Source organism: Pagrus major, chromosome 12 (assembly GCF_040436345.1).
Source record: "Pagrus major chromosome 12, Pma_NU_1.0".
Taxonomy (NCBI): domain Eukaryota; kingdom Metazoa; phylum Chordata; class Actinopteri; order Spariformes; family Sparidae; genus Pagrus; species Pagrus major.
This window is the reverse complement of record NC_133226.1, coordinates 18,592,505-18,620,391: the sequence shown is the minus strand read 5'-3', so window position 1 is coordinate 18,620,391 and position 27,887 is coordinate 18,592,505. Positions and strand designations below refer to the sequence as shown.

The 27,887-nt window shown below is 40.8% G+C and overlaps 1 protein-coding gene across 13 annotated transcripts in view; it reads right to left on the bottom strand.

The window, feature by feature from the left end:
* The window catches only part of nup214 (nucleoporin 214), a 32,856-nt gene extending 5,199 nt beyond the window's left edge, over window positions 1-27,657 (bottom strand). For 2 of the 13 annotated variants that reach the window (XM_073477611.1, XM_073477605.1), the window contains exons 1-34: window positions 27,494-27,657; window positions 26,804-26,999; window positions 26,562-26,716; window positions 25,786-25,984; window positions 25,623-25,693; window positions 25,453-25,516; window positions 25,169-25,272; window positions 24,313-24,419; window positions 24,087-24,153; window positions 23,439-23,562; window positions 20,194-20,352; window positions 18,806-19,244; window positions 18,569-18,690; window positions 18,324-18,430; window positions 17,876-17,959; window positions 16,831-16,980; window positions 16,064-16,222; window positions 15,850-15,953; window positions 15,585-15,764; window positions 15,077-15,165; window positions 14,895-14,981; window positions 14,285-14,593; window positions 13,986-14,153; window positions 13,479-13,590; window positions 10,689-10,752; window positions 9,302-9,371; window positions 9,060-9,144; window positions 8,577-8,629; window positions 6,930-8,468; window positions 4,697-4,764; window positions 4,394-4,589; window positions 4,159-4,311; window positions 2,235-2,270; window positions 1,859-2,030 (exon numbers count right to left, since the gene is read on the bottom strand). In XM_073477611.1, the coding sequence (XP_073333712.1) occupies window positions 1,859-2,030; window positions 2,235-2,270; window positions 4,159-4,311; window positions 4,394-4,589; window positions 4,697-4,764; window positions 6,930-8,468; window positions 8,577-8,629; window positions 9,060-9,144; window positions 9,302-9,371; window positions 10,689-10,752; window positions 13,479-13,590; window positions 13,986-14,153; window positions 14,285-14,593; window positions 14,895-14,981; window positions 15,077-15,165; window positions 15,585-15,764; window positions 15,850-15,953; window positions 16,064-16,222; window positions 16,831-16,980; window positions 17,876-17,959; window positions 18,324-18,430; window positions 18,569-18,690; window positions 18,806-19,244; window positions 20,194-20,352; window positions 23,439-23,562; window positions 24,087-24,153; window positions 24,313-24,419; window positions 25,169-25,272; window positions 25,453-25,516; window positions 25,623-25,693; window positions 25,786-25,984; window positions 26,562-26,716; window positions 26,804-26,999; window positions 27,494-27,535 (5,834 nt within the window). In that variant the 5' untranslated portion in view covers window positions 27,536-27,657. The remainder of the gene's footprint in view (window positions 1-1,858; window positions 2,031-2,234; window positions 2,271-4,158; window positions 4,312-4,393; window positions 4,590-4,696; window positions 4,765-6,929; window positions 8,469-8,576; window positions 8,630-9,059; window positions 9,145-9,301; window positions 9,372-10,688; window positions 10,753-13,478; window positions 13,591-13,985; window positions 14,154-14,284; window positions 14,594-14,894; window positions 14,982-15,076; window positions 15,166-15,584; window positions 15,765-15,849; window positions 15,954-16,063; window positions 16,223-16,830; window positions 16,981-17,875; window positions 17,960-18,323; window positions 18,431-18,568; window positions 18,691-18,805; window positions 19,245-20,193; window positions 20,353-23,438; window positions 23,563-24,086; window positions 24,154-24,312; window positions 24,420-25,168; window positions 25,273-25,452; window positions 25,517-25,622; window positions 25,694-25,785; window positions 25,985-26,561; window positions 26,717-26,803; window positions 27,000-27,493) is intronic. The other 11 variants (XM_073477610.1, XM_073477606.1, XM_073477608.1 and 8 more) reach the window with 11 other exon arrangements.
* Window positions 27,658-27,887: the final 230 nt, after the last annotated feature.

The window sequence follows — 27,887 nt, the reverse complement described above, 5'->3', positions numbered from 1 at the left end:
TGAACACACCATGATGATAAAGCTGGAGAAATCATTAGAGTGGAAATGATGGGAAGGAGGGGAAAAGATAAAATAATCCCTGCTCCTGTATCTTTAAATGAAATCTCAGTTGGAATGGGGCTGAGTTGCTGGGGGCTGTAAAGAATTCCCCACTTGGTAAGTTGATGTGGAGGTACGATTTTAAACTTTAAACCTTCAGTCTTACCTGTTGGAGTGAGAAAAAAAACAAAACTGTGTCAAAACAGTGTCAAAGCATCCTCTCTTAGTAAGCAGAAAAGATTTCAATGGGGCCTTCAACCCTCGGTCTACATTTGGTTTATTTTAGCACTTCCTCACTATGATGTTGATGAGTGTTTAACAATGTGCTGAATGTTGCCCTTCATTTGTTTTATGTGTTGTGCTTGTGTGATGGTGCACTGAGCGAGAGATCACAGATGTTCAGACTCATAAAAAACAGAAACAAAAAAAAAAAACTGCTTCACGCTGCAGGCGAAAACCTGCTGCTCCTCTCTCCCCTCTGTATTGTACGAAAAGCCTGGTGACACTGACGTTATCAAATGTTTAGTGACTGCAACAATGTTATAACCAAAAATAGACAGGTGGGTTTATTGTGTGACTACTTAAAGCCTGTTCACACCGGACAAAAACTCACGAACACACTAACATCTGGCTGTTCTCTTTGATGGGAAAAAGATACAATCTGCATTCATTCCAGGGTCAAATGAGGATGTGTATGCGATATGTGTTTAACGGCTCCAGCTCTCATCAGCAGTGATGAAACATGAAACCCGGGGGGACATGCTTATATTCTACCCTTTTCCAGTGCAGTGCTATGATGCACGCTGAAGTTCTTTGGTGCGTAAATACTTTTCCAATCCTCTTCTGTTCTTGCAGAGCTCAAACATCGTTCATTTGTTTCCTTGGTTTCTTGCAAGTTGGTGACGTTGAACGTGACACACCAGGAAAAAGGAAAAAAAGCTAAGTTGTCGACTGGTAGTGGGAAAGGAGCCAAGGTTTACCGACGTTTATAAATCTGCATATATGCACTAACTGTGGTGTAAAAAGTTTGCCATGTAAAGCTTTTACTGATTTTGCTTTGAATGCCAGAGCCATTTAAACCAAATATACTTATACAAAATTCACAGAGGAAAGCTGGGAAATATTGAAATATTCCAACTGTATACTGTAAAATTTGAACAGGTCATCAAAGCATTACCCTATATAGACCGCCTTAAAATCAATGTTAATTAAAGACGTGCTAGTTTGTTTAAAAAGTACTAAAACTGAGCAAAAGCGACCTGTTGTCTATACTGCCAAGTGAGATATCAATATATGGGCCGATATGCACTCATTTTTGCCAATTATCCCTCAAAGGTAGTCATGAAACACAAAGATATGTAATGGAGGCAGGATATTTTACAGTTTAACTATAAACTTAACTAAGTATTACTAAATAAAATATTAAGAATTTAATAATAGTAAACTATCCAAAACATAATGTTTTATAATTTCATAGAAAAGTGTTCCTATCGGCGCATATCGAACAACATATACACCAATACCGATATATCTGTGATAAGCCAATATTGGCCGATAGTAATATCGACAGACATATCTGTGGGGCTCTAGAGTCAACATTGGCTAGCTGGCTGCTAACTTTAGGTGATTGCCACTCGTTTTATACTATGTAATTAAGGATCTCAGAACCTCATTAAGAAGAGAAGGCAAGACATTAATTTATTAAAAAGAGGTACAAGCTGCTCAAAATCAGTATTTTGCATCAAGCATGTCTGTGTGTATATTTTCTAAAAAGTAAATCTTTTTTCAGACCTTTCACAGAACATATAAAGTTTCGTACCCAAATCCGCCCATGTTGGACGCTGCTGTTCCCTCTCCGAACACTTTACCAGCGGAGGAACCAATGTTGCTGTTGAAGGAAGCGTTTGTGCCAAACGCTGCTCCACCACCGAATGCTGGGGCACTACCAAAGGAAGGGGGACTCCCAAACACCGGAGCGCTGCCAAAACCACCTGTGGAGGGGAGAACAGATAAGTGCTTAAAAAAGGGGTCGTAACAGAAAGCAGTGGGACACAGACAGGGAGTTACAGCACAGTTTCTATAAAGAAAAGATGACAAACGTCAGTCACGACGATGTTTCTGTGGTTTGGTGCAACTATTGTTTATTGACACAGGATATTGCACCTTTCCATGTGAAGGGGTATTTTTCTACTCACTGGGGGTTCCTGGGTTGAACAGTTCTGCTTGGACTCCTGTGTAAATATGAAGAGACATATATTCTGCATGTGGTCGGAATCAGGGTGGAAACTACCAAAAAACTACTATCTAAACAGATATAAAAATGAGTTTGTTAAGCATATTTCCACTATTGTTTCATGGTTGAGCATGGTGATTACACTCACTAAGACCGTGACTGTTATCGTTTTGGAACAACACACTGTGCCAGCTTAATGTCTGGATGAACACTTCAAAGCCTCAGAGGTAGGAGGGAGTGGCAGAGGGAGAAAGGGTGGTCTGAAATTACAGCCTGGCTAGCAGCATGCCCCAGTAAATAATTGATTGAGCTAATGTAACAAGATTACATTCCCTGTACGTAGGCCAGTGATAGGGCATTAGTGTGCCGAGTGGTACCAATATCGCAGTGGAGCTGAGGGATGGCTTGGATGGCTGCGACTGCTATGACTTGATTATTGCCAAGAACTATGAAAAAAATAAAAAATAAAAATCAAATAAAGAAGCTCATTTTACATCTTAAAAACATGCTAACTTGTTAACTTAGTCTTGGAGCTTGGGTGTACAGGAGCCAAGTTTGCAGTTGTAATCGTGAAAGACGGCGTCCTCTTTTTTTGTATTTTTACAAAGTTTACTGAGGACAGAATCAGCTGCAATGACTGACACAAATACAAATTGGCATGTCAGTCCTATTCAAAAGCAGTTTTAAAAGCAGTGAGACCAAATGAACTGCATGACTTGACACTTAAACTCGTGGATGTTGTTTATCTGACAAACAGTAACTCTTGTTCACGAAGCAAAGCATAACAAATCAACAAGGACAAAGCACACCATCAGATTATGCTTATTTCAAGCTGTCTTCACATGCTTTTCACTGTTACAAAAACCAGATGACGGTAAGTTGTAGCAGGAAACTGGATCATTTTCTAACCAAGCTTGACAAATTGACCCTTTTTTTACCCCTAACACTGCAGCGCTATTAAATGGTGATAATCCAAGACATAGGTCGCTCATTTAAATGAAATTATGAAGCTTAAATAGATCATTCAAAGCTATCTCTGACTCATCACACTGTGACTTAGCAGTGTTGAGAGGTAATGTTGCATCAGCAGTGTTCAGGCAGGTAATATTGGAGTCTGGCTACCTCACTTTCTGCTCTGCTGGGGCGAGAAGATAAGGGCACTTGCTGTAGCTCAGATGATAAAGGAGAAAGCAATGTCAAGAGTCGGCTGCTGTGCAAAATGCGATTATGTAAAGGTGCACAGGGTTTCTATCGCAGCCGTGCCACTATCACTGAACCTCACACATCACTAACCCAGAGGCCCCTGAGCTAGACCCTGACAAATATGACAGAATAGAGGATATCAAACATCACTGATACAAGCCCTACCAGGTGAGGGTGTGGAAATTCTGTTGTAATAACAGCACTATTTACAATTGCTTGGCCCTGTGCTCAAATCTAATTAAGAAAATTAAACCCTTCCCCAAAGAAGTATGAACAGCACAAGTCTGGTCTGAAAATGTCAGCAGCATAAATCACCTGAGAAAATGTTAACTGCAGAGTGCAAGCAAGCATCACTTTCAGTGAGTGGATGAGGGTATATTTAGGGATATGCCCTCTTAGTTTCAGCAGGGAAATGTGTGCGAGTTCACTGCGTTCAAAATAAACTCACAAAATGCCAAGAAAAAAAAACATCCTTACACTTTTCCTTACTCAACAGAAACATAAAACTGTACTCCCTCTGATTTCGAACTAAGATGAGCGTAACTGCCTAATTAACTCAACTTAACCCATCTTTGTTAGTCCAGCATTTACCACCTCTGGCTTGGTTGAAATAAATCCTTAATTCACTGAGGTAGATGTTAAAATTTCCTGGCTCTAGATGCTGTTATTCCCCGCTGCCATACCTGGTTTCGATGGAGAAGAGAAGGAGCCAAATCCCTGGGATGCAACGGTCCCTCCACCAGTGCTGAACGTCCCACTAGGTTTCTGCTCACCAAATGACGTCTGTCCAAAACCAAAGGTCTTGGCACCGCTATTCCCGAACAGACTGCTGGCACCTAGAGGAGAATTAGCAGATGATTAATGTATCTTCTCAAAGAAACTAAAAAGGCTGTACTTTTGTAAAACAGTTACAACAACCTTGTTGAGTTTGTTCACCTGTCTGAGCAGGCTGCCCAAACCCTCCGCCAGCAGCAGTGGCGCCAAATGGGTTCTTGTTGGCAGCGTCTTCGCTCGGTTTACCTCCCAGGCCACTGAAGAACCCTCCACCAGCAGCTGAGCCGGCTGCATTGGCTGGACTTGAACCGAACAGACTCCCACCAGATGATGGCTGCTGCTGCGAGAGAAATGCTACTTATACAATGTGTCCAGAAGAATGAGAACATTTTTTTTTTACAATGTAAGACAATAATATTCCCAGGTAGAAAAAAAAGGGGATTATACCTGTCCAAATAAACTCCCACCACTGGGTTGTTGGCCAAACACCGGCTGGCCGGACGAGCAGCCAAAAGCTGTAATAAGAAGGAGAAAGACATTCAAGACTGATATATCTTCTGTTACTCTACACTACTAGATATGTAGATGGTGATGCCACATCATTTTTTAATAGTCACCACTGACAGCTTCCTTTTCTTCCCACAGAGTCATAAAACATAATGAGCTGACTCTGGAAACTCGAACCCCGCCTTAATATCTGTAGACATGACAAAGCTGTGCCTAACATCAGCTGTCCACAGAGACACACACATTCCCATACTGCTTTGGGAATTCAGAGAATGTTTGGGAATGGGACAACTCCCCTCATGCCACACTCCTTACTCAGACTGCCACACCACACCTCAACCCGGTGACAGGATACTACAGACAAAATTAGCCGGTCAGCTGAATGAGTTGAAATTATCACACAGCCTCCTTGACTGTTCACTGCCCTTACAGACATAAAATTATAAAGAGAGTTGTCAGACATGCGCTAAGGCACCAGTCTGTAAGATTTAGGGGGATTAAGGGGAAGAACTGTAATATAATTCACAATTACTTTTATTTAAGTGTACTCCCCTGAAACTAAGAATCATTGTGTTTTCATTACCTTAGAATGACCTGTTTTATATCTACAGAGGGTAAAGCAGGTCCTCTTCCGAAGAGTTCTCCATGTTTCTACAGTAGCCCAGAATGAACAAACCAAACACTGACTCCAGTCTAGAAAGGGCCTTTTGTGTTTTTTGTGGCTACCGCAGGGGAGGGTGAGGCAAGGGGTGTTCAGTTGGTTGCAATCTGCAACCACACCACTAGATGCCATTAATTCCTACACACTGGTCCTTTAACGGTTTGTAGCCGTCGTAGACAACAGCGCTGTGAGAGACGACAGCGTTTCTGGCTGACTTGCTTGTTTTTCTGGCTGACTGGTATGAAATTGAGAATTCTGTTTACCCCATTACTTTAAAAGCCTGAAGGTGTTAATCTCCAATTTATAAATAGCAACATGAAATGATTCCAGTGTGAATTTGGTGAACCGAAACCTATTGCACAGCTTCAGAACAGACAGGTTCAGTGCAGCACTAACCATTATGTGAGACTGAAACTATAATTTGTATATGCCATAGCACGGACAAGAAAACTGAGAATGACTTGACATAAAGAACATCTTGGAAATATATTATATCTATACCAAATAACAGTGAGAGGGGCAGAGATGTAAAGGGGGGTAAAGAAGGGTTGATAAAGAGGTGAAGGCAGAGAGCACTGCAGCAAGTTTTGGCAAACATTGTCAACACTGTTCGCTACATGCTGAGAAACAAGGAACACCTCATAATCAGCAACACTGATGTTATACGATTTAGAGAGTACAGATCTGGTCAGGCTTTTAGCAGGTAATTACTTCAGCTTTTGCAATTTACACTATTTAAGCGACTGGACATTTTTTTTTATGGCTTGGTATGGGCTTGAATCAAAATCTGATCCTTTCTTTACTGTCCAGCCTGCTAGCATTCTCCTTTGCTGCAGCCTACAGTGTGAGCATTTTGCTGCATATGCAAGTCAAAATTAGTGTGTGCATGTGCAAACCAGGTAGCTTGAGTGACTCTGCGCTTGAGTTCTGGCACTGGAGTTGAAAAAAATGCATATCTTACTAGCTTGGATGCTAATTATAATTAGCAAAAAGCAGTGTACAAAACATGCAGGGAGCAGCTTGTCACTTTTACCCGGCTCTGACAGGCACTTTTAAAGGTTAAAATGACAAAGGTGGGTGGCGGTAGGTAATTTCAGCTGTCTGATATGCAAGCTGGTGTCTGTACTCAGCCAAAGATCTTTTGCGAAAGAAGACGCTCAGTTCTGTGACACCACTGTACAATCGAGAGGGGACTGAGCTTTTCTGTAGTTCTAACAAATCAAACAGAGTGATACATCCTCCCTCTAGTGGATCGGGTCATGTTAATCTCAGGGGTCAAAATCTCCCAGATAAACTCTTATTCATTAACACTCTTGGATTAGGATCAGGGCCAAAAAAAAACTTGATAGGGACACCTTATTCTTTACAAACCACTTGCTTCTACAGCTATAGTTCTATTGTGTCCCACATACATTACGTTTAATTACTCAATGGAAAAGAAAAAATGTTAGCCCCAAAATCTTACCATATTTTACCATATAGTAACCAGTAGGAAAGAAAGTGCAGACTCACACTGACCTGAGGGCTGTCCAAAGCTGAATCCTGAAGATGAGGATGTGGTGGTGTTACTACCAAACACAGACCCTTGCCCAAATCCAGAGCTCTGGCCGAATGCTGGTGCTGTGCTTTGTCCAAACAGCCCTGAGCCAGTGCTGCTGGCTGTGTTGGCACTGCTTGTGCCAAAGGAGAAGGAAATGGCATTGCTCGCAGTAGCAGCACCAAATAGTCCTCCTCCAGTAGTTGCACTGTTAGAATTAGCTCCAAACGCCGACTGGCCAAAAGAAAAGCCACTGGCCGATCCAGTGTTGCTGGCCGGCTGGCCAAAGCCACTCGCCTGGCCAAACACGGGCTTGCCAAAACTAGCTCCAGTTGATGCACCGAACCCAGCTGAGCCAAACGCCGTAGATACTGGGGCTGCAGGAGCTGCGGGGGCTGAAGGAGCTGAGGACGCTGGAGGTGCAGCAGGTTGCCCAAACACAGTGCTAGCAGCAGTAGTTGTTGTACCGGCAACAGTCGGGGTGGAGGTGGTGGCAGCCGCAGGCGTTACTGTGCTGATAACTGGTGTTACCTCAATGGAGCTGCTGTCTGTCGTTGCAGGGGCAGGCTGGGTAAAAATGGAACCTGGTTTGTCAGAACTGGGCACCTGGAACGCTGGTGGAGCGACCTGGGCGACAGGTGCTACAGCAGGGGTGGGAGCAGCTGAAGTGGGCACTGGAGCAGCGGTGGTGGTGGTGGTGCTGTCCGGGGTGGCCTCTACTGTGGGAGCCGCACTGGCTGGTGGTGGAGGGGTTGCTTCAGCTGGTGCGGTGATGGAAGAGGGAGGGTCAGGGGTAGGTGAAGTTGCGGCTGGAGGAGGTGTGGGTGTTGGTGCTGTGAGTGTGGCTGCTGGGGTCCCTGTGGTGGCAGCATCCTCTGCAGGCTCAGGTACTACGAGGGGACTGGCTCTCTCTACAGCAGGTTCAGCAGCAGGTTCTTTTTCAGGAGGCGGGGTGGGTTCAGAAGGTTGTGTGGGCGCTTTTGGTTCCTCTGAGGAGTCAGAGGAAGCCGAAAGAAGACTGCTGAAAGACGTAGGTAAAGCTGAGGTAATAGAGCTAGGCTGGGGAACAGAGAAGGCCGGCTTGGGGGTTGATTCAGGAGGCTTGAACAAACTTCCTGTTGCTGCCCCCTTGGACAAATCGGCTCCTGTTGCATCTTCTGCAGATTTTTGGAGACCTGCACCGAAGCTAAACTGCGCTGCTACCTTGCCCATACCAAGTCCAGTTTCCCCAAAGGCAAATGAGGCAGCAGCGGGTTTGATGGATGAATCTTTGGCTTCTTCTCCTGGGCCCACGCGTAGTCCAGAGAAGCTGCCCAGAGTTTCTCCTCCAACTGTCTTCGGGGGCTGTGGCTCTATCCTGAGGGCAGTTGTGGTGGAGGTGGGTTTGTCTGCTGACGTGTTTGGAGGCAGCGTTGGAGACGCAGTGCCAAGAGCACGGGAGAATGAGTCTTCTCCCGGTTGGCCGAACATCATCTTGCCATTTCCGCCAAAGGAGAATTTACTCACATCTTTCACTGGAGAGAGAAACGAAAAGAAAAAAAACAACAACAAATATGATGAGGGTGTTTAAGTTTGAAACCATCATTTAACAATCTGATACAGAGCTGCTGTACTGTTTTTACCTTGTGACATTCCAGCTCCCTGTGAAACTGAAGGAAAACTGAAGCCTGTGGACCTGCGAAAGAAAAAGTCACAAGTTTCTGTAATGTGACAAATCTCTGTGTGTTGTTAAGAGGGAGAAATTACACAATTAGGAATGAACCATATTCTTCTGGAAAAGTACACAACACATGATATTCCTCTAATAGCTACAATGACCCAGTTTTATATGATGGATTGGTTAGTTGGTTGGCTCAAAATCACATCCTGTTTGGATAATTAAATGAATGTATACAACCCCAAGAGCAGGATGAGTCATCAAGAATATTTCAAACTTTTAAAGGAAGAGAAAAGACCAAGATTTTGATTGATGAATGCTTGTTTTTGACATGAAAGTTTGCATATTCTTATTTAATTTTGACCTGATGATAAATAAATGCAACATGAAATGTAAGTGTGTTTTTTATATTTTAGAATGGCACTATCATTTACATAAGCTGACTCACCCTGATGTGAAGGAGAACCCTTTGCTGTTGCTTTGATCTGCTGAGCTAGCAGGAGCCACAGGAACATCTGTTTTGGACGGTTGACCTGAAGGACACAAGTTCATCACATTGCAAAATACCAGAATTAATGTGTGCACACCTATCAGCAATGTTCTATAGTGCAGTTTTGTTTATGTGTAAAGAAATCTTAGCATCAGGTAAGAGGGAAAACACTTAAGCACGTACACCTAACCAGTCCTTACCAAACACAAAGCCTGTCTGTGGGGTGGTTGTACTTTCAGTGGTCATCTTCTGGATACCTTGGGTAGGATTCTGCACAGACAGATTTAAATTGGCAGTCATTATTATGGCTTAATTCTGCAAAGACCTAACATTATGTATGAGATTAAAAAAAAACATTATGCAGGTTAAAGTGCAGGTGCAATAAACTGCAATCCTTGCATGCTGCTCCTGTAAAAAAATGTTTTTTTCCATCTTGTTCCTACAGTTTAATGCTTGAGCTTCACTGTGCAGAATGATAAATGTGCAGAGTTTGACACATTAGGGCTGTTTTCACATTTTCTCTGAAGTCAATAAAAAAACAAAAACAAACAGATTTTAAGAGGTGGTCTTACAAGCATGATTTGTGATTTCACAAATAGTCTGAACGCCAGTCCTAGTCCAATATTGAACATACACAAGTGTGATATGGAAACTTGAAGCCTCCAGTGAATATACACTGAGAATGGACTTCACAGTAATGTAGGAGACATTTTGTGTTCAACAGTTCAACTTGTGAAATGAAAAATATTTGCATATTTCCACATATATGGAATTATTAATGAGGGAAAACCTATAGGTGCCATTTTAAGGATTTTAATATGGTAATTATACTTTTTTCTGCCAAAAAACATGTCAGTCACAGGTTAGAGATTTCTTTGTATGCCTTAATACATGTGTGGAGGGGATCTTTAAAGCAGTTTTAAAGTAGAAGCATGTGTGTTTTTGCACTTGTGGCTGGAGATCAGTATGTCTAGGTCATTCCCATTAAGATGAACTTGGGCTCGAACAGTGCTAAACGTTTTTTCGAAGAGTTCCCCCGTCACCCAACTGCAATTTATAACATCAACATAGGAGGGAGCCGGGACATTTCTCACCCATGCAGGGGTCTCCTCTCATGCAAAGCCATCAGCAGTCTGCGAATTTTGGCAAGTTGAATGTTCTTTAAAGTTGCGAGGAGAGGGACACTGACACTGAATTTGCTTGGTTTTGAGTGATTGATTAAATAATAGCATGTGAATTGAAAACAACTCTACTTGGAAATCTCCACCACTGCAGAAAGTCAGTGTTTTCATACTTCTTTCAACTAATTTATCTGTGTATCAGAAAGCATATCAGGTGTTCCTTTAAGTTTATGTGCTAGAAGTGGCTGAAATGGGCAAAAAATAATATCCTCAACTCTGACATTTTCATGTTTCATCAATTCTGTAAAATATTTGAAGTGTGAGCAATTCAAGATGTATTTAAAAACTATTTAGGATAATGATAATGTGTCACTTAAATGACAGGTACATGTCCATAAAGCTGTGTTGATGAAAAAATATACGAAAAGATGAATGACAGCTTGGCAGTGACAGATATAGTACTCACTCGTTTGGCCTGGTTGGAAGCAACTGTTGCAAAGACCTGAGCCGCTGGATCTGGTACTGATGAGCTGGGAAGGAGAGCACAAGAGGAAGAGGAAGAGAGTGTTCAGGTGATATTTTCATTCTGCACACACGAACAAATATAACAAACACCTTACTATTTTGTGACGTGAGATGTTGAGGTGTATTAAAATTAGGTTTCAGCAAACAAAGACTGGTCTGTGTTACGAAATACTTTTTTGTGCAGGGCTGGACTAAAAACTGTATATCGTTTCTCTACCCTGTATAATCATAGTATGGCACAGTTTTCATACATTTTCACACTTTATGTCTAAAAATTTAAGATATTTAAACATTCAAACATTACGTCATCTGTCAGTGCATGGAATTTTAAATTCTTGGGAGCATATCACTTTGAAAAATCTTAAGATTTTCTGGTTATAGTTAAATAACAGAAACAAATTGGTTTTCTTTATCGAACTGGGAACCATTTGAAGAAAAGTCTGAACAGTTACTGTTCGACAGAGATATAGAGAACATTAGCGTGGATTCAGGGAAAAGCCAAAATTTTTCCTAAGCATCTTACTCTCACAATGCCTTGCTTTGCAAGTTTGTTATTGTGAGCAGGCTTTATTTGGGAAAAGCCCCAAGGAGGGATGGCCTGCCGAAATATCACACACAAAAATGGAGCACAGCCCAGTGAGGCAGAAACAGTCAGGTGCAGGAGACAGGAACGGGCAAACAAGCTACTGTGAATCATGGAGTGAATAAAGAGCCAAATGAAAGACATGACGAAAGGGAAGTGAAGAGGATAATGGTATAAAAACAGACCATCAGACAGACAAATTCATTCATATTCGTATTAGTTTTTGTTTTGGCTGAATTATCCAGCATATTGCTTTCTAAATTAAACCATAAAATATGAGATTATAGTGTTGACTTTCAGCTGTACCTCTATTTGTACAGCCCCCAAGGATAAATAGGCCTTCTTACAATATGCACACAATGAGCACATGGACATATCCAAGACATCCAAAAAACAGCACATCTCAGTCACCGTTTCATTTAAAATGCAGTGTGCTAGAGTAGAACCACAATAATACAATACAGACCACAGCTGTACTGTGTAACAGACCGTCCTGTATGTGGCAAAGACAGGATCATACACATCGTATTCATATAAGGGAGGTTAATAAGGTAAAATAAAATTATAACAGAATCTGTAACTCTGAACAGGAAAGAAAAAAATGATGAGCATAAAGGGAATATGTAAGAGATGTGATGCTTCAGGAAAGAAGCTGTGATGCAAATGTGAGATTTCCTCAAAGACTGCTGGCCTCTAACAGTCGTGTGCATTGGCTTAGATTGGGTGGAGTCAGTGACCTGATAAATCTATACTGAGGAGACACACTCAAAACAAACACTGGACCCCTCGAGGACTCACAGTGACAGACTGTCTACTCACTGTATCACAAATAGATCCAAGTGGATACAAGCTCGAACGGCATAAATATTATACAACATGCCTAATTTTAAACAGGAAATAAATAAACAGGACAGATTAGATTAATAAGACAGATAAAAAGTGCTTTATCTGCCATGTCAATTACAATGTGACCTGTACCAAAAAGACTGCAATCCAATTCAAAGTGAAATCCATGAAAACCAGTTAAAACGTAACTCGACTTTGAAGCTTTGAAGTACCAAACAGCAAATCTGTGAACGGTGACTCAGGAGCTAACATCTTAAATGTGTCATCTGTGCCTACAAACTACAGAAATTTGATTTGTTACTGTGTTTTTTTTTTTCCTTCCCCCAAAGTAACACAATTTTATAGTGTGTCTGCCAAGTAGGTTTGTCAAAATCAGTCCTAGTACCCTTCCAGGTAACTATGTAATTATGTAACTAATTCCAATAGGTTTAGTTATATCATTGTCACAGTATGATATGAGCTCGTATCAAAAATACATCACGAAACCTGGAACCATTCCTGAGTTGAACCGTCTCCAACTTATAAAAGTGACTGTTGTATTTTGCACTATGGAATGGGATACTGCATTTAATCTGAGAGCAGTCAAAGCTAACAAATACACTGATTCTTTAAAGAAAAAAAAAGAAAAACAATGATGATGGGCTGGATGCATGCTGTGTCTGCCTCATTACACGTTTACTGAGCCAGATTTCATACTGTAAACCAGCTTCAGTCACCGGAAACTGATTTAAACACATCCTGCTATATAGCTATATATCACTGAAGCTAGAGCCTGACCGATATATCGGTTGGCTGATCGGCTGATATTGGCCTAGTACAGATATATTGGTATCGGCTTATATGTTGAAAGATATTGGCCAGTATAAAAACGTTTTGTTTTACTGAACATAATGCTGAAAAACATTCTTGGGGAAGTTAAAATCATTAAATTTCCAGTGAAATTAATGGTTTCAGTGCACTCGTGTCATTTGAGACCATAAAAGTTTATCATAATCTGTAAAAGATCCTGCCTCCACCATATATCACTGCAAAAAATGTGTGTTTATTGGCCGATACATCAACGATGAACAAAAAGACAAACACATATTTGCGTCTACAGAAACATACAGATTTAGCTCCGTATGCTACATGCTACTTTTGTGGAAAAAACCTCAATTTTCCTTTACTTTCTATACTCACTGCTTTGTCTTTACCTCCCTCAGTCTACTCAAGAAACTATCACCTACTGAAGTCAATTTCATGACACGACTTCAAACAAACAACAACAAAAAAAAGAATATCTACATAGTTTTTGGTCTTTACCTCATGATATTAGCAACAGGGACAGGAGTCCCTTTGTCCTTGAGCTCCTGGACATTGACCACCTGAGGAACAGTCTTCAAAGTGGACTCTGTCAGGGAAGCACTGACAACAGCTGGAACACACGCAAACGAATATGTGAGAAATGTAGCCTACATACACACACGACAAGTGTTTATATTAAAAACAGAACATGCCAGACAAGTGTAATTCAATGAATTGAATGTTTTCATGGAGATTTAAGCCTGGTTTGAATTATACTGATACTAACAGGTTAGTAAGTGAGTCTGAGGTATTTTGGGACTTCAAGCTACCAGTTTCACATTATTTGGTTTGGAAGTCTGTGTCTCCCCCTGGTGTATTATAGCAATCATAGCAATGTAATATTATACAAACAGCTTGCTAAGCACAGTTGCCCATAATGACTTAATTAATGTTAATCACCATTTAAAAATAAACAGATAAATAATTATTTGCAATTGCAGGGTGATGAGTGCATGTTTTTCCTACCTGGCTTCTGATTGGCCATCTGCCTGCGTAGAGCAGCGGTGGCTGCAGCCTGCTGGGCAGGCATGGTGACAGGGATGGTCCTCTCAGCTGGTGGGGCTCCATGTTTTACCGTCTTTGTGGCGAGAGCAGTGCTATCAGCCCCGCTGAGGTTGATCTTATTGGTTGGAACTGAAATATCAACACAGTGAGCAACATGTTCAGCAATGTCGTATGTCTGACATTTAAAAGCAGTCATCCTGTAGCTTTTAATGCTGCTTCAAATCTTTGATGAATAGCAACAGTTGGTATGATTTACTCACCAGGGCTGGCAATAGGACTGAGTCCAAAACCCACACCAGGGACTGAGTGAATTTTGGTTAAAGGCGTGGACTGGATGGCCCCGAAGCCTGGCTGGATAGAGGGGGTCCTCACGACTGTGGGGTGGCGGGGGGTGGACAATGCTGTAGGAATGACAGTCATGGGAAGAGGCTCTGGCTGTAGTTCTTCCTCTTCCAGCTCCAAATGAGCTGGGTGAGGATCCAGGGACTGGGACAGGGAGGATGTAGAGCTCACATCATCCAAGTCCTCATAGTATTTGGGTGAAAGGAAGGCTGAGCGAGATAGGTTGGCTGGAAGGGAAGGGATTAAGAACATCTAGATCAACAACAAATGTAGTATAGCTGTTTTAAGGTGATATTTTTACATTACAAGACAGTCTACTCTTGTTCAACAACCCTCTTCAAGTGAATATTGACGTTTTCCTTGTGAATATCATTGAAGTACATTTCAGAGTTTATGGTAAAGACTAACTACATTTCTAAACTTTCATGCAGCCACACATTTCTGTAGTCCAAATTTACTGACTGGAAAAATAGATCAATTTCCCCGCCTACAACACTTGTTAAATTAGTCTGAGCAGGATATGTGTACCTGGTGCAGTCGAGCGGACAGGAGGCATCTGTCCCTTTGAGAGAAAGTTACGCAGCTGGGACTGTTTAACTGGTGATATCTTGACTGCTGGAGAAACATACAGTATAAAGTTAGTATGTTGAAATAAATAAATTGAATATCCTTTATCATGTTTATCTCAAAAATATTACAAAGATTGATACCTGGAGATTTGGATTTGGTTTTAGGAGGGGTGGTGTCCAGCCTGGCTTTCAGGAGTGCATCCCTTAAACTCTCAAGCTCGCTTTCCAGCCTGCCATGACACACAGAAACAAATTGTTTGAATATTAAAATATGACACTTTTTAAAGAATTATTTCAAGTGTACTGATGCACACAATTATAATATCATATAAAGGCTGCAACACTGAAAAAAACAGTGCAAGTTTAATGTTATTCATGGACTATGGCGATTATATTTTTAGCTATTATTGCATCCAGTTATAAAAACAAAAGTTAATTTTATTCAGTTTTAATTATTCAAAAACTGTTCTAGATTTACATTGCAGCCCATTTAAGTCAAGGTTAACTTGAAATATGAAGTCTATGATTCCCAAACCTACACTGCAGAGTCTCTCTTCCCATAACAAATAAAAAATCTATTTAAACATGTAAGACTCATTTATCTCATTAAAGGTTTCCTCATTCCTCCATTCCCACTTCGAGCTCTTACCCAGCAGTTGTTGCCGTAGCAGTATTGCGGTTTATAGTTGGAGTGGCAGTCTTGTTGTAGAGGCGCAGGGAGGTGAGTTCCTTAATCAACTGGTCCAATCGGTTTTTCTGCTGGTTGATTATGTAAAGGTTGTTGGCCAGTGTCGTGAACAGACCCTCACGCCCCGGCACGACCATGTGTCTGTGAAGAAGAGAAGTATTTCATTAGAAAATGACACTTGACCCAAAATGTTGTCAGTACCAAATACTCAAATAACTGTGTTTACTTCTGCTTTTTCCTCTTCTCCAGGTGTTTCTCCCATTCCACATCAAGAACGTCATTCACATCTTCCACAGCAAACAAAACATACTGGTACAGCCTGCGAATCTCCTGAATAAAGAAAAACATAGCATAGAATACACAGAAGGCTTTGAGTAATTAGGCAATTTGTGTAAAGCCTTCAGGAAAAGCATCTATTCATGCAAACTTCTGCTTTTTACCTTAAGCTGTTCCTCACTGCGTGGGTCCAGAGGTTTTTTATACAACAGCTGTCTGTAATTTCTGTCCCTGCTCAGCTCACTATGGGCTTTGGCTTCTTCTGCCCCAGCAAAGCCCTCCAGCAAGGTGGTCTTCAGTGTACCAATGTCCCCATGGAGAGACTGCAAATCAGAAACAGAAAAAATAGGCTTAATTCAACAAGGAGATCAGAACTATTAAACTAAATCAACAAATCAGTTAGAAATGTATGATAATGTACACACACTATAATTCTGCCAATAGAGGCTTAAAAGATTTGTCAGTCTATTGGTTGCAAATAAATGTATCAAAAAGACCAACACATGAAGTTAATCTTTTGCTGTTTGAGGGAAACATAGATAAGACTAAAAAGGCTTCTCTGTATATGGTATATACAATAGACAAGTCGTACAAGTCAATATACTGTGAAGAACAGAACATTTAGACCTGTCCAAAATACTACTTTTTGTACACTTTTCAGGGAGACGAGCAGAACCTAGGCTACATATTTTTAAACATTTTAGCTAGCTACCCCTGCCGCAAGAGAAGAAGATGGTACACATGCTTTTTTTATTTATCATAACACCATGAACTTGCGGCAGTGACTTTGTTATTCTAAGACCATCGCATTCTGAGTAGGAGGCAGCTGTTGGGGGTAGGATTTGGCTGCTGGGTGTGAATTTGTTAACAGGGATTTGGGTCAGCCGAAGCAAAATCTGAACATGTTTTGGTTTTGCAGCCACGGTCTTACCTCTGTTGTTTCCTTAATCTCCAGAGTGAAAATATGAAGGTCCTCGGACTCCTTCCTCAACTCCTTCATCTCCTCAATGGTGCCAACCTTGAAGTCGGCTCTTGCGCTTCGTGCCTTCAGGTCGTCTAACTCCTTCTGGAAGTGTGCAATCTGATGACAAGTCAATGAGAAGTTTAGTTATTTGTAAATCCTTCATTAGATTTTTTTAAGCCCTTCCTAAGTTGTTTGTATCTACTACAATACAATACAATAACGTTTCTAACTGTGTAGCTACTAAAGTGGATTGCACCATGGGGCTAAAAAATATGTTAGCTAATGAAGATGTATATGAATGCATTATATGCACAATTTATTTACAGTATTTACGTATTCATATTAAGTGCGTAAATCAGTTTATGCCGCATTAAAGTTGACTGACAATCCTGTGGTAATGTGGCCATGACTTTACTTTGTGTGGTTATTCGTGTGTATCTAGTAACAAGTGATAATCTAAGCTCACTGACATTATTTACTTTAGTCAGATTTTGTTGGTATTATGCTAAATAGTTTCAGATATATTGATTTTTTTAGTGAAATTACCTAGTTTATGTCATTATTAAACAGCATTTTGATCAACTGTCAGGCCAGAAATGATGATTATATTCGATCATCTCTTTTATTCATCAATCACACCAGCTGATATAACAGCAAAGTTAATGTCTGTAGGTCTCTAGTTTTGTAAGATACAACCAGTGTTAATTTAGTGATGCGTAAATCTCCACTTACTAAACACTCACGTTATAGCTGGCCTTGAAGGGCTAACTGATAACATTAAAGCTAACAGTAATACATTTGACGCTCACTATTAACATTTGAACTGAAATTATGTTTCATATCAAACATACAATTATCTGAAAAAGCATCCATATCTTAATTAAAATACCAAAGAAAATCCAACAGTTCATCTACTTGTTAAATTATTTACAGATTTACCATTCAATTTTCATTAAGAGGAAATATGAGCATCGAGTGCGTATGTCGAAGTGTTGACTGGATAATGTCTCACCTCCTCCAATATACCGGCCATAATTGGATCAGAGTCTTTCTTCTGTTGTAGCTGCTTCTCCAGGGCCTTCACACTAACAGCTGCCTGCATTGGAAAGTAGTAAAGTAAGACACACATGAATTATGTATTCCACAAATGCCGCTGTTGAAGTAGTTTCGTGACTTTTTGAGTTGTGATTAGTTAATTGACCTTTTCTGCGATCCATGATAGAAATTGCGTCACGTGCTGCGAATATAATATTTTAAACAACCCCTGAGTAACTTTTGATATTGTGTATTGTACCATTTTACTTTTTTGAATTATTTACTACTACTGTGGTGTGCAGTAGCGTACAGAGAAGGTGAGTGCACAAATGGCGGCTCTGTGCTTTCTGTGTGTTCCTATTGTGATATATGTTCATCTTTTAACATTTTTTTTTAATCATAATATCAAATAAACCGGAGAGGACCTGTGGAGTTTGGACACGGGCTTGGGCTTGGGCTTGGGCTTGGGCGGCCGGAGCAGGTTTCTGGACGATTGTCGGTGGTGTGCTGGTTTGAACTGGACGCACCGGGGCTGCAACACAACCAACAATATAAGAATCACAATCCAAGGCGTTTTAAGATTTAACGAATCCTTTGATAAAAAAAAAAATGAAGAAAGACACCCTTGTGCAAATATAACAGTCAAGGAACTGAGGCATAACATTCTTACCTAATACAGCTGGTGGCTTAGTGGCTGACGGTTGAGGGGCGGTCAGACTACTGGAATTGGAGACAACCGCTTTGGGAAGGAAGGAGAAAGACTGTGGTGCTGGCGTCTCCAATGCTGAAAACCTTGGGAGAGAGAAGACAGATTTATTTGACTGATTTAAGTCTTTAATGTATTGAATATATAGAAATCTCTGTCTCAGTTGGAATACCCTTCGAAATGAGGTCAACAATGATTTACCTCTCATTTAGATTCAGTTTCACAGTTGGCGGGGAGGGAGCGGCAAGGCTCTGGGGTGTTGGAGATGGAGCTGGAGCCACTACTGCTGATGGTTTGATGGAGGGAGTGAAAGAAAATGCTGAAGGTGCTGATGGCGTGTCAGAGGGAGGTTTGGAGGCAAAGGAGAAACCTGATGATCCCATGCCGAAAGGTGTTGGGCCCCCCAGAGAGAAAGCTGAAGGACCAGAGTTGGAGCTTGTGGTTGGGACCGAGAAAGTGAATGATGATGACGACGAAGACACAGGAGCCGAGGGAGCGATGCTGAATGGGGCAGCGGATGAATAGGCAGGAGGCGCTGGAGGAGTGGAAGCAGCTGCTAAAGCAAGACCAAGGTTTGGGAATGTTGCTGGGACAGATGTGATAGAGGCAGGGATTTTGGGAGGTTGGATCGCCAAAGAACCTGTGAACAGAAAAGAAATTTGCTTTCATAACATCTCATCACATGTTGGTCTTATTTTGTCTACAAAACTTGTTTTTGTCTACAAAACAAGATTACTAATTCTGGAATTAGCAATGGGATTAGTGTTAGTGAGAAGTCCACAGCTTTCATGGTAAGATGCTCACTGCCACAACAGTTTGTCAGACTTCAAAGGAATTTGCACAAAAGCTGTGGAGCTTCTTTATTAATGTGTCTGGCTGAGTAAAAACACTGTTTCTTTTGGCTTCCAAAAAAAAACAAAAAAAACACACAGTCCAGTCAAGGATCCCTGCATGGTCTCAATCAACAAATATAATGTGAAAACAATTCAAACTATTGGAAATAATCAGATAAAAACCATACGTTTTGCTTGATAATACCAACAAAATTGTTTTTCTACTTCCTTTCTGCTCTCATCACGACTACACTCACCTTAACTCAAAGCTTTGTATGCCTCATTTGATTATGTTAAAGTGTGATAAGACATCCAAAGTTCAATGGTGGATTTGTAATGGAGTTAAGAGCTTTAATTTTATGCAGAATGATTGTTCCTGTAAGACATTAAGATAAGCTTAATGGGGGATGTAGTTGGGTGCGTGTTTGCTTGACTGACAGGTCTCTCAGGCTGTTAAACTGAGCTGTGGGACTTGTGAGGTCCAACTTAACTCCACAGTACAGCTAATAATAGGTTTATACCAAACTCCACACTTAAAAATGTTCTTTTAGAAACCAACGCATGACATGTCAGCTGAAATATGTCCAATGGGCACACACGCGGACTGGAAGTTCTCGCAAACACTTCAGTATCACTGTCTCAGATGATTATCACTTGAGGAAATATATCATCACAATGTGTGATTATGAATAATTATGCAGCTATCTCAACAACATTTTAGTCTAAAACATCCGTCAAGTTCACTGGCTCGCTTACCTGGCTTGGGCAGTCTCTCCCCCTCCAAGGCAAGGGCAGCAGGGGCTGAGACCAGTTGCTTAACCCCAGGATTGAGGTTGAGCAGAGCGAATGGGCAGAGTAATCCCTCCGTTGATAGCATTAGCATTGTGGGCGCCGGGGGCAAGGTCTTTTCATCAGCTTTATAAGGGCGGAAAGACAGGAAACAGAGAGAAGCAAACTTAAAAGACATTTAGACAGAGAAATACTGTTAAAAGATAATATGTTTACTATAATTTCACAAAACATAGCAACCAGTAACACTCCAGTCAAACTTACTCACCCTCCCACAAACATACTGAGTGCATATCCGTCATTTCCTCCCCCACTGACTCATTTCTCAACCGTCCACAGATCAGACAGCCAAGAAGAATCTCTAAAGCTCACTAGTAGGGAATTTTGTCTTAAGTCTATTAATTAAGAGCCACATGCATAGGCAATCTACACCATGCAGTAACAGACTTTTGTGAGAAATGATTTAGCGTTCTGCACAGATTCGTGCTTCCAAATCACACCACTGCACAAGGGAGACAATTAACAGCAAGTGTCATCTGCTCGCTCTGCCTGCTATAAATGCTGTTTGTCACTTTGATCATTAGAGTGTTGACAGCATCGGAGCACAAAGACTGTATGTGTGCTAGCGCTGTAGTTGTCTCACTGACCTTGGCTCACTTCGCCCTCCAGTGGTTAAAACACGTACTCAGTGTTCAGTGGCACACTGTAGTCGTGAACAGAGACGGCTGTCCTAAGATGCCTCATTTGGTTAAAAAAAACAAAAAAACAGTCCTCACACGTCCCTCTTCTTGCCAAAACCCTTAACTATTTCCTGCTCTTCACACCCACTTTCCTGCACTTTCCAAAATCACGCGGTGTGCTGTGGGCTGCGGACAAAAATGGCAAATCCAGTCTAAACCAACATTTAAATGAAGAAACGGAGTATTCACACCCCTTATTAAAGATTAGTCAGAGTTAATACTAGTCATATCACACACGTCACAAAAGCAATCCGAACACTTTGTACTGTTTGTTCTCCCTACAGCTGCGTCTCACAGCTAAAACTGTTCCTCAAGTATAACTTCATTATCATTACCACTGACTCACCTCTTTGAAGTCGACCTTACATTTTGCATCTACTGTATATTCAGTCCATGCGCTGCATCTGACATTATGTCAGTACATTACCATTTTATTGTCTGCATAAATTCAAACTTATATCTTCCACACACCCATACACCCACACGCAAAAATACATTATCAAGCAAACACAGATTAGTATCATTTCAAGAAATAAAGCGATCCCAAATTCCCCACACAAAACACAATACTGCAGCACCTAACGTTCAGTTTAATCTCAGTTAAGAAACTATAGTTTGGGAGATAAAGAGGAGCAAAGAGATAGAGGGTGAAAGAGGGAGCGAACAGAAGGGAGAGGCACACGGTAAAGCTCATCAGCATTCTGCAACAGGATTGTCTGGGCTTTGTTGTTTGTTGTGGTCCTCTCGCTTGTCTGAGCCATTTTAATGAGTGCGTTTTCTCTCCACAGATAACTCTCTCTCGTTACTCTCCCTGCGCTTTCCCTATCTAATGTCTCACTTTGGATAAAGGTTTTGATCAGACTACAATCATGTCAAAATGTTGCTCAAATTGCAGGTTCTTTTTCTCTCTTGCTTGGGAGGGAGTTCTTAGAGTGAGCGGGGAGAGATGTGACTAGACAGCAACAGCAGCTCTACGTGAATGTCTGGCAGACTTGGCCATTTAAGATAAAACAGTGTACTGAGACGGTAGCTTATCACTATTCTTTACACATGCTGCAATAGAGCACTGCAGTGGATGCTGTATGCACAAAGAAACCTAACGGAGTTCAGCTTCATCTCATCATGACGGGGGTGCTGAACATTAAATGCTGTGGAGCTTATACAAAGACAATGGCATGCAGTTCGAGAGATAACACCAACTACTAGGGAATCAAAGTTAATTTATAGTTTGTAGGAGTCTGAAAAGACAGGTTTTTTTAAAAACAGTAAAACATACAGGTACACTTATCCATTTCAGTAAGAAATACTCTAAGCATGCATGTTCATTCCAACAGGCTTATCAGGGTGGGCAGTATCGCTGGTGGCAGAAGGTGGTGTACAAACCTGCCTAAACTGGTTTAATTTTCTCTTCACTGTCCATACTATCATTTAAAATAAATGTCTGAAAAAACAGTGCATTCAGCAAGCTTCAACGCAGATATGCAACACTCTTTGTAATTAAAAAAAACTGCAATAAAAAAGTGATGTCCAAAAACAAAGTAAAACTTAATAATATCAATTGCAAGTGGGAAAGATCCAATTTAATATCTTAGCTGAGCTGCTATGATTTCAGCTTGATTATGGCAGAGAATATGGTTGCAAATAGGGATGACATCATTATCCTACGTTAGCATTTTTACAAGCTGATGGCACCAAGTAAAAAAATTCATCTAACTAATGCATAAATCCTGTAAATCCCATCCCTATTCCCATGAACAAGCCCTGCACACTGATTTGAAACACTGTCTTGCGTGATTAAAAATGGTAAGCAAGAAAAATCTACCTCAGCTGCACCAAAGTGACTGCAGATTGGGGTTAGCATTTAGCCGAATTCTCTTTCTTGGTGTGCTGGTAGAACTTATATAAGAATTATCCCACCACACAAGATAATTAACAACATAATTGTGATAAAAGGCATTTGACCTTTGTTTAAATGCTGAAAAAAGCTGTTAAAATCCCATTAAAAATACCCCCAATTCTCTAATAGGAAAGTAGAGGCTCACAATTTCTAAGTGCTAAAACATACTTCACCTTGCTTGCAAAATTGGTTTTAATTTGACAAAATAATGATAATCCTTGAGTGAAGGCTTTTATAAAATGAAATTAAAATGGCAACAGACAACTTTTTAGCTGCTACTCATCATTCTGGAGTAAATAGTGATTCTACAGTGTAATGGCTGTAGAAAAGTGACAGTCCTCGTATAGATTGGTGCCCCATATACCTCATCTTCACTTTGCTTATTAATACAACCGGGTGTTCAACTGTTGCTAACGCTGTCTTTGCTACAGTGGTGCCAACAGTAATACCACAAGGAAAAGCTAGTTCGTTTAACATTAAACAACAAACAATAAGCGTATTCACATGGTGTTGGTGTGCAAATCAGGTCAGACAGGTGAAGAAAGAAAGTGCATCGAAAAGACAAATTGACTTACTTATGTGGATCTCCTGCTGGCTGGTGTAGTCTATTGCTAAACCAAGGGGAAGCGTGTCTTCATTTGTCTCAGTCACTGGAAGCTCAGCCCTACTCGCATCCTCCAGGATCCAAAGCTCCCATATCTAACAAAAAAGGACAACAATCTGTCATGGTCATGACAGTCCACAGGCTTCTGATGCATTTACCTCACCCAATACAGAGAGCATCCGAACAAACTGTAAATTAAAGCTAAATAAAATCATCTTTTATGTGAAACAAAACTGAGCATCAGAACTTTAATCAGTTGTAGCTTTAAAAAAAATCAAGACCCAAGATAATATTATTTATTTTACAGTAGAGACAGTCATTTAAAAACTTCAGCACATTCAGAAGCTGGCAAACTGTCACCAAGAGGGCTAGTTAAGTATGTGGTATTAGGTTTGTTGACTATAGATGGGGGAAGCTCTGCTAGCATAAATGACTTAAAAGGAAACTTACTTAATACATCTCAAACACTCATAATGTCTTGTTTGTCTTTCAAAACTGGAATTTAAAATCCATCTTAACGAGAGACAGTTTTCATTTCTGTCTATATTTAAAACAGTTTGTCTTTTAAGATAAAGATTCCTACGAAACATTCTGCTTTTCACTTATCATCATAAGGTACCTTGTCCTCTTGTCTGGCTATAACGCTGACTTCAATGGAAGCTGCTGATGCCGCAAACACAAGGTCCCTGTAGGAAATAAACAGTGAGGTAAAGCAACACATTACACAAATGTGTAATGTCAATTTAAGAATTTGAAGAGATAAATAATGCATTTATTCTCAACAGTAAACATGCTTTTGGGTGCCTACTACATCATCCGTGCCTGTATTTTGTGATCGTTCTTACCAGTCCTCTACGTGGCTGAGGAAGTAGTGGTGTTGTCTCTCAGTGCAGCTGCCGTACACCGTGTCGCTAAAGTTCAGATACTTTGTCTCCATCTTCTCATCCTTCTTCTACAAAACAACAAACAAAATATCACAGTTTGTCACATTCATTGGCTTTAGATGGAAAAACTGAAACTTCTATATGGTGGCAGCATATTTTAGCTGCTTAATAATCTATCATTTTGTGACTTTATCACCCAGTACTAGCATTTATGAAGTGCTTTTTAAGGAGATTTCAAAAGTATCCTGATATATACTTAAATATATATTTATATATTTATAATAGTCCGGACTTCTGAACACCTTTTAACTCACTGTTCTTTGTTGTTCTTGTTCCTTCTAGTTGAATGTTGTTATGTTTGTTTGTGTTCATGTCTATGTCTATGTACATTGTGTGCGAAGAAAAAACCAAGTCAAATTCCTTGTTTGTGTTTCACATACTTGGCCAATAAAGCTGATTCTGATTCTGATAAGCGGAAATATTTAAACATTATTTTAAGGCCCTAACTGCAGCAGGAGCCTCTATGTAACTACAGAGCCACTACACAAAGAAGGTGGTAACACAGCAAAGCATTTGACCATCAGATCTACAAAACATAACCTGGCAGAGAATCTAATGCTATATTTGTTTCTTCACCTTGTTGTTGTGGCCATGTGGAGAGAATATGATCAAACAAAGAAGAAATGTGAAGAAAACAGTATGGCCAAATTTATCTACTGAGGCGATGAGCAAGACAGCATTAAAGACTGGAGGGGTGCAACCTGACAAAACTCCAAATGGATGAATTCAGTGGACTGTGAATGTAGGGCGTACTCACAGGGAGGGAGATCAACACTAGCTCAGGAGGGGTCTCAAGGGACCCATCTGCAGCAGCATATACCACTGCAAACACGAAAGTTCTCAGCCACAGCACATCCAGAACTGCGAGAGATAACAGGAAAGAGAGGTGTTAGCCACAAATGGGATTTCAACACAGCAATAAAAGTAAAATGCAAGTAAATTAGAAAATGAAATATAATGTCATTATAAGCCATTCATAACCCAGCTCGATATATGGCCGTACAACACAGATCCCATTAATGAGTACAGGATTTTCCTTACCTTTCACGGGTTCGTCAGAGGTGTAGAAGTGTGGACATGGGATAACTTTCTTTTCTTCAAGAGCCTTTTCATGAGAGGAGAAAAACATTTTTTCATCTTGTCAGTCACTGGATGCTGTAGCTCTCAGGAAGCAGTAAGCGTTTTAATTCTAATTATGGTGAATTACTTACTGGTGTATACTGACTGACTGTGGCATTCATTTTTCCTGCAGCAACTTGTTTTCCTTTTGGACTCCAGCAAACTGTGTGAAACAAAAAACATCAACTACAACTGAGCCACAACAGAGATAAGAGTACGGGCAAACTCAGCTCGTATGTTTAGAGTCCCACTCACTGCACGTGATGCCACTTAAGGCCGGTAGCTCGGCCAGCACTTTGGCACAGTCAGAGACATCCATAATCTGCATGCTGCCATCAGACATGCAGGCAGCCAACATGGATGCCTGAGCAGGATTCCACTTCAGGTCCTGCACTAGAGTGCCAGGGGGTACTGCTGGCAGCAGTGACGCAAAAGGTAACTTCTGTGGTCTTGCCTAGAAAGGAAAAGAAAAATATATGTTGTTTTAAAAAATCAACAGCTCAAGTGACTAATTTGTGACTTAATTGCTACTGAATTACTTACTAAAAATAACGTATTTATTATTTCTTATATCACTTCTGATTTTGTATTTGTCAGTTGCATACTCAATATTCCCCTCTGCAGTAGAAACGTACAAACCACATATCTATAAAGGCCAAAATAAATCATAGTAGATTAACTATTTGGAGACTTGATTTCAATTTCTGGTGATTAGCTCATAAAAATAACTGCTGCATGCCAAGGTTGTTTCAGTTGAAGGGCATCTGCAAGACTGCCGATTCTCATACTAGATATCTCTGAACAATAATGTTAAAAATTGCAAACGTTTGTGTCAGTCATCTCCATTGGACATCTTTTTTCCTCAAGGACTTTGACGATCCAGAGAGCTGCAACAACACGTTCACTCACAGTACAAGTGTCTCTCTACGTTCATTATACTAAGATGCCTTCATACACTGGTAGAAACCTGAAATAGGCATGACGCATGTCTAATACACTGGAACATTAAATACACTGACTAAAGCAGTCACCTTGTTCAGGAAGGTGCGGACATCATAGAAGGTGAGGGACAAACCGGCCTCCTCGGACAGGCCACATACTGACAGAGTGAGTTCATCACAGCTGAGGGCCAAGTTGTGCAGAGCAAGGTCCACCGTCACCTCTGCCAATGCTGCTATCCCCTCAACTGGGACAAAGAGGAACATTTGAGTCAATTGTGAGGAAGATACATGAATGGAAATCAGGCTAAAGATGTGTAAGGTCATATTCATACCTATTTCGTTGGAGTTGCCATCAAATTTATCAGCAGCCAGGATGTCTCGAGTCAGGTAAACTTTGAACGTCCGGTCGAGCCCAACAAAAGTCAAACCAAATTTGTTTGAGACTGTAAGCAGACTTGATCTTTCTTTTGGCAAATCTTCAGTGGGCTCAAACACTCTTGTTTTCTTCATCTGGCGAAACTGGAAATCCTGAAAAACACAAACAAGCAACTGTTTATTACTTCAGGAAAAGTAGTTATGGGTGGTAAACAAGCTCAATGACTGCCACCTTCACAGCTCACATGACGTTAGCTAATTATGCTAAGGTGTGGGGGTACCATTACAGCAACATTTATTAAACGTGAACAAAATGTGAGGATTTCATACCACACACGGGAGGTTGTTAATTCACCTGACCCCAAGCTAACATTCAACTCTCATGAAGCACATACGATATAGCGTTAAAGTGCTAACAGCTAACGTGCTAGCATAGCTGGTTAAACACAGAGAAGATTAAAGTTAGCGGCTTTTTCTTGTCAAGGCTTTTCAGCCGAGCTTTCTAATTGTTAATTGTGTCCACGTTAGTGATATGGTACTGTAAATGCTTTCGAGTCGGGGTTAACTACACAGAAAACAAAACCTAGCTAGCTAACCAGCTAAGCTAGCCAGAACCTGTCAACACAAGTTGGATAAACAGCGCATACCTTCATTTCCCTCTCAGGAGGGGAGTCTGTGTCGTCACTCATTTTGAAGCACAGAAACTGCTGCTTCTGCAGCCGATCTGTTGTGTTAGTTTATTCCTCCCGAGTCTGTATTTGAGACAAATCTCTGGTGAGCCACATTAGTCTGTCAGGACAGAGGAACACACGCCGCGCGATTTTGCTACGTAGCTGCGTAGGATGACTAACAGATAGCAGAGCAGAGTCCACAGCACAGAGCTCATACTCAAACCTCCTAAAAACAGAGGGGGGCGATTATTTTAAAACTGTCTGGACATATGTGAATAATTTACACACAAAAGATATAATCCACTCCAAAGCAGATTTAAAAAAAAAAACACTTTTAAAACACATTTACAAGCATAAATTACTCCACTTC